Genomic DNA, 12,073 nt, shown 5'->3' with positions numbered 1-12,073 from the left:
TAGAGCAGCAACCCTAGTTTCGGCTTATGAGTAAAATATTGAATATTTTAATAGAAAATAAGTCTTTATCGTCCCCCTGTATAATCCGTTTTCGAAATAAAAGAGAATCTTAACATTCTTCCATTTAAAAAAAATATATAAAATAACGTTTGAATATCTTCTAAATTGTTTGTTCAGCGGAGAAGATTAACGAGAAGAAATAATGGAAAGAAAACTGCTAACTTTCCCTTATCCTTCCTTCCTTTATAATATATTTGCCTATTAACCTTTATCATGAGAGTTGAATTCAAGGGGGGTGACAGTCCCTTATTTCCTGCGCGCACAACACTTGAAGGGCTTTCTTCCCCCAAAAGGTTTTTTCCTTGGGTGTGTATACATATATATACGGTTAAAATTGAATTTCTATGAGGACGAAAAGACTGATTGCCTCTTGTATCATTTGTACGTCATCCATTTAGAATACTAGTCAAGAGAAGCGCGTTTAACAAAGGCAGTGAAGAAATGAAAAAAAAGAAGTTAACAGCCACTTGAAGAAACACGTGCTCAAATATTTTATATATATATGCAATCTTTCTCCTCTATTTTTTTTATGAAACTTGCACGTGTGTCGGTTTATGTATTTTTCACTTATCTCGTTTGCTTTCTCATGTCCAGTGAATATGACAAAAGCACGATTGTCAAAAGTCGGGAAATTCAGGGATTTTAGGAAAAAGTCAGAAAGGTAAAATTGATCAGAGGGAATTTTATCAAAAGTATTTTTATATCCCACGTCGGAAAATTCCATGGAAGCACCCCCCGGAGTTTCCATGCCGAAATTCTGCAAGTTTTTTATTTTAAAAATATTTTAACATTTTCAGTTTTGCCATAAGTCAGGAAAATCAGGGAAAAGTCAGGAATTTTTATTAAAGTACATATACTGAAAAAAATTGAATTTATAAGAAGTTACAAGTAATTGCAGAAATTCAGTTATTTTCAAAAGTAATAAAATTTATTCTTCGCGAAAATTCAATTATGTTCAAAAATTTTTAAAAATGCCAAGTCAAAATTCCAATTGTCTTTAAAAATAATAAAATTCATCTCCAAAATTCAATTATTTTCAAAAATTTTTATTAAAATTCTTGGCAAAATTTTAAATATTTTCAAAAATTTTCCTCAATTCAATCACTTCCAGTATCTACTATTTTATAATAAAATTTTTCAAAAAGATTTCAATTATTTAAAAAAAAAGTGTTGATAAAATTTAAAGCAAACATTACATTATTTTCATAAATAATAAATTTTTTAACCGTAATTCAATTATTTTCATGAATAATAAAACTCATTATAAAAATTTCAATTATTTTAAATACAATTTTAATCGAATATTCTTAAAAAAAAAATGTAATTATTCTTGAAGATCTTATTAAAATTAATTGAAAAAATTGAATTCCATTTTAAAAGAGTTCATCCCAGAATTTCAATTATTTTAAATACAATTTAAATGTAATTTCACGAAAAATAAATTCTTAAAAATTTTATTAAAATTTCATAAAAGAAATTAAATTATTTTAAAAAGCCTTCCTATAATTTATTTATTCAAATTTAAGTATATTATTGTCAGTACATTTTAAATTAAATTTCTTGAAAGAATTAAATTATTTTCAAAAATTTTAATGAAATTCTTCTTAACGATTCAATTTTTTTCAAAATAATTTTAATAAAATTCTTCGTAGAAATTTAATTAATTTCAATAATAATATATCAAAATTCAATTATTTTCAATATTTCACAAGAGAATTCAATTATTTACATAATGTAATAAAATTCTTAGCAGAAATTCAATTATGTTCAAAAAGTTTTTAAAATTCTCGTCAAAATTTCAATTATCTTTATAAATAATATCATTTTTCTCCAAAATTCAATTATTTTCAAAAATTTTAACAAAATTCTTGCGGCAAAATTTCATGATTATTTTCAAAAACTTTTCTCAATACAATTAAATTTTTTACAGAGATTCAATTATTTTTAATACAATTTTAATCAAACTTTTCGGAAAATGTAATTATTCTTAAAAATGTTATTAAAATTCGTCGAAATTATTAATTATATAGAAATTTGTTGATAAAATTCTTTAAATGAGAGTTAAATTTTAAAAAACATTCAATTCTTCAATAAATTATTTATTTTTTTATTTAAATAATTAAATTCTCGTAGAATTTTCTAATAATAATTGATTCAAATATGAATTTCAGTTAAAATTTTAGATAATAATTGAATATTAAAAGTATTAGAGCGTGAGTTTTTAGAAATAATTGAATTTTAAAAAGGTTTCAAATTATAATCTTTGAATGTTTGAATTTTTCATACTTTTAACAAAAAATAATGTAGATTTAATTTGTTTGAAAAAGTTTAATTGAATTTTTTTTAAATTACATTGAAGTTTTTAATTTCTAATATATATTTGATTTAAGAATTTCCTAATAATAATCGATGAAATTTCGTGAAATTGAATTGTAAACAAAAGGATTTTAAAAAATTTTCAAAGAAATTTTTCAAAAATTATTAAAAATAATTAATTTAAAGAAAAATCTTAGTTATTTTATCAATCGGTCATGTTTTATAACAATTTTTTATAAGCTGTTTAATTTCAAAAATGTTTGAATTTGAATCTTTTGAAGAATTTTAATTCCTATGGAAAAATAATAATTAAATATTTATTTAAAAAAGATAAATACAAAAATGCGGAATACAGTATTTTATGAAAATTCCATGTATGTGTAAAAATTTATTGGAATTATTTAATTTTATAAAATATAAATGAAAAAAAATTAAAAATTTGTTTTTAATTTTAAAAAAAATTTTTAAAAACCTGGAAAATCTGAAAAAGTTAGGGAATTTGAAATGATCAAAAGCGTGGTAACCCTGATTTGAAAAGTCGCGGGATTCTTGTAGATTTCAACATTTATGGTTGGTAGTACTGTCGATACAGTCAGTCCACTACCTGAAAACTTGGGATTCCCGGGAAAGTCCCTGTAAGTTCTGTTTGTTACGATAACCCTTTTAAATAAAATAACGTGAACCAAAAAATTTCTTTTTCAATTTTTTTATAATACTATTTCCGCCAAAATAAAAATACTCTCTGACTTCTATATATATCTCTGTGACAAAATTACACATTTCAATATATAAAATATGAAAAATATTTCTTTTGAACATTTTTTCGGTCATATAGAGAAATATTTGGTTTTATCTGAGCAAAAAGCAATAAGAAAAAATAGCTTTTTATTAAAAAGAAAAAAAATGTAATATTAGTTCCATTATACGATTACACGCCCTCCACTAACGTTAAAAATTATTTCCGGCCTTCTAGTATGCTTCGAGGGGGAGAAAGTAGCTTCCTGTTGGCCTAATATGAAATCGATAAGCGAATAACCATTTGTGCTTGAGTGTACGCAACCCTATTATCGAAGCATCAATGTCGAACAGTTTTATACCCATGAAAATATATATATATAAGATGGTAGACGAGTATATATATAAAAAGAGAGAGAGAGGAAGAAAAACACTTGCACCACTCACTTTCAGCTGTCTCTCAATTTTTTTTTTTTTTTTTTTTTTTGAAGTACACAAACTTTTTCCTTCTCATTCTTTTTAACCAATGTGATAATATCGATTTCATTTATAATTGAAGACGAGACGGTTTCTTTTGTCAAAAGAAATAAGTACATTGACAACTCCCAGCAATGACGTTGCATGTGATCAAATATTGAATATATTTTACCCTAGGACAACAGGGTGATTGTACTCTATTCAATGTTTCTTCGAGAAAAATAACTGAGTCACTCTCTCTCTCTCTCTCTTTAGGAAAATTTTCCCTCCTTTTCTCAGTTTCCTCATCCCCTCATCACATTGTGTAATATTCAATCGAACTGAAGTGTTCCCACTTCATTTTTTTTTCAACAAATTTTTATTTTTATTCATTACATAATTTTTTTAAAATCTTAAAATTCTATGCCATTAAAAATCCTAGGATATAAGTCTTTATTTTAAGTTGAAATATTTATAAATAATTATTGTGGTCATTATGTAGTTGAATGTTGAATCTAAATTTTATAAACTATAAACATTGATTAGATGATGTTTTTGTTGAGTTGAGTTTATAAAGTCATGTATCATGATGTAGGTAATCTGAAAGTGACATGTCATTGAAAGAACTAGTCTCACCAATTTTCCACTCAGACACTACACTCGACTCTATATGCAGGGTCTACAATCAACAATTATCTTTTTACTGTCGATATATTATACAAGCGAGGGGTGACAGTTACAACTTCTTCTTCTCTTCAATGCGTGTGAACATTATTTGACGCAAACGAATATAATTCTATTAATTTTTTTTTATCCTCTTCATACTATTGTCGAATAAATATTTAACCAACTAATCATTCAGTATTAGATAAATACAAGTCTTTCTTGATTAAATAGTTTTACGTCCGTTATTTATTAAATTGTTAAAAAAATATATTTTTACAAGCGGGGCTCAAACTAAGTCCATAAATTTGTTTGAAGTCCGTAAAAGTTACTTTTTTTGAAAAAAGGTCCGTAAAGTTCGTAATTTGATTGAAAAAGGACGAAAAGTTCGTAAATTGTACGATATAATTTGCAGAATTTTAGAAAAATTACAAATGATTGCAGAAATTCAATTATTTTCAAAAGTAATAAAATTCTTCGCAGAAATTCAATTATTTTCAAAAATTTTTTAAATTCTCGTCAAAATTTCAATTATTTTTATAAATAATAAAATTATTCTCCAAAATTCAATTATTTTCATAAATTTTAATACAATTCTTGCGGCAAAATTTCAATTATCTTTATAAATAATAAAATTATTCTCCAAAATTCAATTATTTTCATAAATTTTAATACAATTCTTGGCAAAATTTCAATTATTTTAAAAAAAATTTCCTTAATTCAATGACATTTAATATATAATACTATTTAAAAAAAAGTTTTCAAAAGAATTAAATTATTGAAAAAAATTTTAATAAAATTCTACGCTAACATTTAATTATTTTTATAATATAATAAAAATTTCACAGAAATTCAATTACTTACAAATTTTTTATTTGATATCTTCGCAATAATTAAATTATTTTCATAAAAAATATAAAACTTTAACAAAATTCAATTATTCTCGTAAATAATAAAATTCTTTTTGGGAATCCAATTATTTTTATAAATAATAAAATTCTTCGCCGAATTTCAATTATTTTTAATAGAATTTTAATTTGTCCAAATAATTAAATTATTTAAAAATTTATTGATAATATTCTTTATGAGAATTCAATTTTAAGAAACATTCAAATATTCATAATAAAATTATTTATTTTTGTATTTAAATAATTGAATTCTCGTAGAATTTTTTATTAAAAATTAATTTAAAAATGAATTTCAGTTAAAATTTTAGATAATAATTGAAGATTAAACGCATTATTGCGTAATCTTTTAGAAATAATTGAATTTTGTAAAGGTTTCAAATTAAAGTCTTTCATATTTTTAACCAACAATTCTGTGAAATTAATTCTTTGAAAAAGTTTAATTGAATTTTCTTTATGTTATTTTAAGTTTTTATTTCCTAATATATATTTAATTGAAGAATTTCCGAATAATTGAAATTTTGTAAAATTCAATTATAAACAAATGAATTTGAAAATTATCAAAGAAATTATTGCAGAAATTCAATTATTTTCAAAAGTAATAAAATTCTTCGCAAACATTCAATTATGTTAAAAAATAATAAAATTCTTCTTAGGGATTCAATTATTTTCATAAATAATGAAACTCATCTCAAAATTTCAATTATTTTAAATAGAATTTTAATCAAATTCCACGAAAAATGTAATTATTCTTAAAATTTTTTATTAAAATTCTTCCAAAGAATTCAATTATTTGAAAATTTGTTGATAACGATTCTTTATGAGAATTGAATTTCAAGAAACATTCAATTATTCAATAAATTATTTATTTTTGTATTTAAATAATTGAATTCTTGTAGAATTTTCTATTAAAAATTAACTTAAAATGAATTTCAGTTAAAATTTTAGATTATAATTGAATGTCAAAAACAATATAATGTGAATTTTTAGAAATAATTGAATTTTGAAATTACTTTTTTGAAAAAATTTAATTGAATTTTTTTAAATATTATTTGAAGTTTTTATTTTCTAATATTTATTTAATTGAAGAATTTACGAATAATTGAAATTTCGTAAAATTGAATATTGTAAACAAATGGATTTGAAAATTGTCAAAGCATTTTTTTTTTTAAAATGATTAAAAATAATTGATTTAAAGAAGAATTTTAGTTAAAAATTCTTGACAATAATAATTGAGGGTCCCTATCAACACTGTAAAAAGAAAGGTACTAATTTAGTACCAAAAGTGGTACTAAATCGTAATTTGGTTCTATTTTAGTACCGAAATCAGCTCTAATTTAGAACCTTTTTTTTATAGTGAAAGAACCGGTTTTAAGTTTTTGAGACTCAAATTTCTCGACCTCTAAATAAAAAAAGGATTTAAAATTTTAATTTCTTGAAAACATTTTGTATTGGTTTAAGTAAAATGTTCTCTTATTTCAATCGTATGGTTATATTATTTTTGTCAGTAATTGTTGTACGTAAATGGTCCGTAATTTTTAAATTTTGTTCCGTAAAGTCCGTATCTTTAAATAAAAACTGTTTTTCACTGTTTCGAGCCCTGTACAAAGCCTTAACAACCAGAAAACAAGAACGTTTTTTAACGTATTTTTCCACGTTGAATTCGAATATGTCGTCAAATTTCAAAATGGCGGATCCAATTTAGGGGCAAAAAAATTAATAAGCAAATTATTCATCATATAATATATATATGAAGTTTCTTAACTATTAATTTCCTTGTTAAAAATAAAGCATTTAATGTTTATATAAAAATATATGCTTTGTGTTTTCATCTGGATAAATTATTATTTGGTTGTATTAATATAATCGCATAAATTCTATATTTTGATATAGTAAATTAGATTTGCTTAATGATAATATTCGTTGTTTCGATCAATTAAATATTAAATATCTTAAATTAATCTCATTTGTCTTCTATATGTTGCATAATATAATTATAATATAATATGTAGTAAAATCTCCATTTAGTTGTCAGTTTTATCACGAAGTAATGTTCGATATCATTAATCTTATTATTCTCATTAAATATCCAGTAACAGAACGCTGTACGGTTTATTTAATTTAAAGCATTCCCTGGTGATAAATTTTCTAATTTGCATTTTACATTTCATGTCACGAGTTAACCATTCATTCATGTCTTCGTTTCTGAAATAAACACTCCGCAAATTATTCATAATATATACATTATTTAAAAGATATTCAATTTTTATCGGTGAATCCTGTTCTTTATTTCTTATTTTCGCAGTTCTATGTTTTTTTGTTAACATCATTTTTAGCCTGAAGAATATGAATTTTTTGAAATTTGGTATTTTTAAGATTGAAAAGTTTGGCGAAATTTGTATTTACAAAAAAGTAAAAATAATTTTTTGTTTTTCTTGCAGATTACCGCCACCACAACAACAAGTCCCTGTTGGTTCCCTTGGAAGTGGAATGGGAACTGGAGTGGGCAACGGTGGAAATGGCACAACAGGGGCCCAAGGTCAACCCCTGGTAATGCCAGGATTTCCACTTCGAGCAGCAGCGGTACCTCATTACTCTCCCTATTCACCATCAAGATTTCATATTGATAAGAGGTGTCAACATAGATGCTCATGGAAATGCTTCTCCATTGCCTTGATTCTCCTCACCGTTGCTCTTGTTGCCATGCTCGCCTACTTTGCCGGTAAGCCAACCCCGTGTAGAAATCACCATGCTATGCCTAAAATGATTATTGGCCCTAGCTTGGACCTAACTTGGCAACCCCTTTTTATATATCCTGGGCTGGTCCTAACTTGGTACTAGCTAGGAGATCCAGTTATGACTTAGAAAAATTTTTAGGAAAATAAAGTGTCAAAATTGATACATGAAAAACATGTAAAAATTGATAAATATTCTCAATTAATATTTATAAAATTAATTGATAATCATATTTGTTTAAACAATTTATTGTTTGACATAAATCAGAAAATTATACAAATACTATAAAATAAAGTTAATTTATTAATTTATTAATTCAGCAATTGTTTAAACAAATAATTGTTATTTACTAACTTTTTACACAATCAACCTAGAAACTAGCAGTTTTTTCTAATTTTGCAATAAGTAAATACTCAGATTAGTTAATTGCAAAATTTTAAAAGACTACAAGTGTCTAGACGCTTTATTGTCTTAAGAATTAATAAATAACAACAATTTTTTGTTTAAACAAATGCTGAATTGTTAAAATTATAAATTATCTTCATATTTCACTACTCAAGTGTAATAATCGCGAAGTTAGATAAAAACTGCAAATTTTTAAGTAATTTGTTACAAAAGTTAATATAACAGCAAAATTTATTTATTTATTTAAACAGATACAGACTGCAATATAATTATCATTAGTAAAATATATTTCTAATTTCGTTCGCTGATTTTAAGTTTCGTTTAAGTTGGTGCTAAACACTAAGAGATATTGCAATTCGAATGTGGGCTGACCCACCCAGGTCCAACCCAGGACCTACCTGGGCTTCCTAGTTTCATTAGCAAAAATTTCTAAGTCCAAGTCTAAAAAAATTTTTGCAACAAAAAATTAATGCTTAAAATGATTTAGAATAATGAAAAACGTGTTTTTAACATAAATTTTTTTGACATTTTTTTAAAAAGTGGATCACCCGCTTAATTAATTAGAAAAAATTTCCAAGTCCAAAAGACGAATATTTTTTTTAGACCAAGAAATTAATGTTAAAAATGATTGAGAACAATGAAAAACCTGTTTTTAACGAAAATGTATAGATATTTTTTTTCTTGATATAATATAAAAATATTAATTTTTGAATTTTTATATTTGAATATTATTTTATTATTATTGTTGTTGTTAAACTATTTTTTTTTATTTATTATCGTGTATTGGTGTCAATAAATACTATATTGAATCATCAAAAGCAAGTCAACAAGTCACTGACTATAAAAATTTTTATCTCAACTAGTTTCATTAGCATAGTGGTTAGGGCGTTAGTCTCGTAGTCCGTAGGTCGTAGGTTCGATTCCCGCGTGCGTTAGATTTTATTTACTTCTTAGGTTTGCGTTTATTCCGATTTTTCTGCATTGTATTCGTATAAGTATGCAATTTAATGATTATATATACTGTAAAATAATTTAATTAACAAATTTCTAATTTTTTTATAATTTTTAATGTATATATTAGAGGAATATATATTAATCTCTACATATACTAACATTATTTATGAATTCGCTTTTGGTCATCACTTAATTGAAAAAAATTATAATTAATTAAAACTAATACTTATTATTAATAATTTAGGTTATTTCTTTAACAAATATTATTAACTAATTAAAATTATAATGAAATAGAAAATACTGTCTGAGATGGTCCTTTCTAGGTCCTAAAATGGACCCATAAACTGGTCCTAACTAGGCTCCCAAGTTAGGACCAGGCTAGAATCGCATCACCACCCATTGTTGGTCCAACCTACACTGCCAACCTAGGACCAAGCTATTAACAGGGCAAAATAGGTAGGACCTGGCTAGGACCAATTTTCATTTTCCACACGGGACTTAACTTTTTTCTATATACAACATACAAACTGCAAAAAAAAAAAAAAAAAAGTTTCTCTCTCTTTCGATTCAAGACCGGAATTTCAAATCCCCTATAAATGAGTTTTCACTCTTGAAAATAAAAAAAAAATAGAAAGAAAGTTTCAACAATTCGAATGGAATTTCTACTGGGATGGTATATAGTCCTATTTCTCTCTATACACAAAAAAAAGCTCGATGATCATACAATTTTCATGAATGCTACTCTAAACTTGACGCTTTGAAAATATTTAGAATATTCGAGAGTATAGCCTAGAGTCATGGAAGTTTTAGGAAGCAAAAAAGATTTTCAAACTATTGTACAAAAAGAGTTTTAGCGATTCGCATAGGAAGAATTTCACAAAATTTCATAAAGTTTTGGAACAATTTTTCTTTTTTATAGAAAGTTTAAGCAATTTTCGGAAAGTTCTAACCAACTTCTTTTTTTTATGTGCTAATGCTTTACCACGCAGAATAGAGAGTCATTGTTCGAAAACTTCACTTTAATAATATTTAACTTTTCAGTAAATATTTATTTTAATTACTAGTTTAAGTTTCACTTTTCAATGTTTTAATTTCGTGGTTTAAATATTATGCTATATCTATCAAATTTCTAGAAGGAATTCAATTATTTTTTAAAAAATTTTATAAAATTCTTTATATCAATTGCAATTTTAATTACATTTCTGGAAAGAATTTAATCATTTTCATAAATTTTGATAAAATTCTATGCAAAAACTAAATAATTTCAGATTCAAATTTATAAAAAGTTACAAAAATTACAAGTACCTAATATAAAAATTAATATAAAAACTTATCAAAAATTTTATCTTTTAAAATAAAAAAAAATTTCACATAATTAACGTAAAATTGTGTAAAATAAATTAATTTCTAAATTTTTTTTACAACAATAACTCAAAACTTATTCTCTAATTTGAATTAGTAAAAGTTTTGAACCAATTAAAACAAAAGTAATGTAAATTTACTAAAAATTATTTTTTTCTATTTTTTTATTTTCTATTTCTATAATTTGTAAAAAAAATTTAATTATACATAGAACAAGACATTAAAATAAATAAAATTCTGTTTATGTTAAGAAAATAAATTTTAAAAAACCGTATTTTGCATTAATATTAATTAATTTTTCTACAATAATAATAATTTAGAAGTAACTATTTATATATTTTAGAATTTTAAATAAAATTTTTTAAAATTCATTGAAAAAAATCAGAGAAAAATAAAATTTTTCTGGCAACCACATGTCAGTAAAGTCAGCAAAAAAAATTTGCTTATTTGCTTAAAATTGAGATTTTTTTCGACTTATTTTCAAAAATTGCGATTTTTTCCAAATATTGCAACAAAATATCATTATTTTTTTATTGAATGTAACTCATTTCGATTTTTATAGTACGAAAAATAACTATAAACAAATTTAACAAAAATTATTTTTGATTCATTTTTCTATTTATAAATTTTCAAAATTGTAAAATTTAATTGAAAATAATTAATTTTTTTCAATTATTTTAGGGAGCGTTCATAAATGATGTCACGCTTTTGGGGGTAGGGGGGGGTCTTACTAAACGTGACACAATGTATTTTTCTCATGTGAAATTGCAAAAATTGCGTGACAGGGGGGAGGGGGGGGGGTTGAAACTCTCCAAAAATTGCGTGACATCATTTGTGAACGCTCCCTTATTAGAATTTTTGAAAATCAACTTTTGAAGAATTTTAATTGTAAATTTTCAAAATAATTGAATTATTAAAAATTTGAATGAAAAATCTTTCAACGTAAATTTAAAAATAAAAATTAATGAAAATTAGCTTCTAATTTTTTGAAATTTAATAGTTTTAGAATTTTTTTCACTTCTTTTCATTGAAAGACTAATTTTTTGTTAAATATTATGTTTTGTTAAATTGAAATTATGCAGATAATTCTTTACTTCTAAAAAAAATTAGAAAATTGTTAAACAACTGTGATTAAGAAATAAGACATTCAAAATATATATTATAAGAATATTGAAATAATTAAATTTCTGCAATTATTTGTAATTTCTCCAAAATTGAATTTTTTTTAGTGTTTTCAACAAAAATTTAAATTAGAAAATTTTTAAATTCTATTACTTTTAAAATTGCTAATTTTATTTTTAAAAAAAGGCAGTAAGAAGTTAGCCGCGCGAATTATTGCTAGTGTTTCATTAAAATTCATCAAAAAATTAATTAGTTTCTTTAAATAATACAAAAACTCTTTTAAGAAATTCAATTGCTTTCGAAAAATTACATTAAAATATTTTTAAAAACTACTTAATTCTTATAATTTTTTTATCATA

General features: G+C 23.7%; 1 protein-coding gene across 6 annotated transcripts in view; it reads left to right on the top strand.

The window, feature by feature from the left end:
* Window positions 1–12,073, top strand: part of LOC122498471 (teneurin-a) — a 917,080-nt gene that overhangs the window by 867,663 nt on the left and 37,344 nt on the right. For all 6 annotated transcript variants that reach the window (XM_043606207.1, XM_043606206.1, XM_043606204.1 and 3 more), the window contains one exon: window positions 7,577–7,857. In XM_043606207.1, coding sequence (XP_043462142.1) covers window positions 7,577–7,857 — 281 coding nt within the window. The remainder of the gene's footprint in view (window positions 1–7,576; window positions 7,858–12,073) is intronic.

This window comes from Leptopilina heterotoma, unplaced genomic scaffold (genome assembly GCF_015476425.1).
Source record: "Leptopilina heterotoma isolate Lh14 unplaced genomic scaffold, ASM1547642v1 Lhet_15, whole genome shotgun sequence".
NCBI classification, from domain to species: Eukaryota; Metazoa; Arthropoda; class Insecta; order Hymenoptera; family Figitidae; genus Leptopilina; species Leptopilina heterotoma.
The sequence above is the reverse complement of the archived record's forward strand: the minus strand, read 5'-3'. Positions and strand labels throughout refer to the sequence as shown.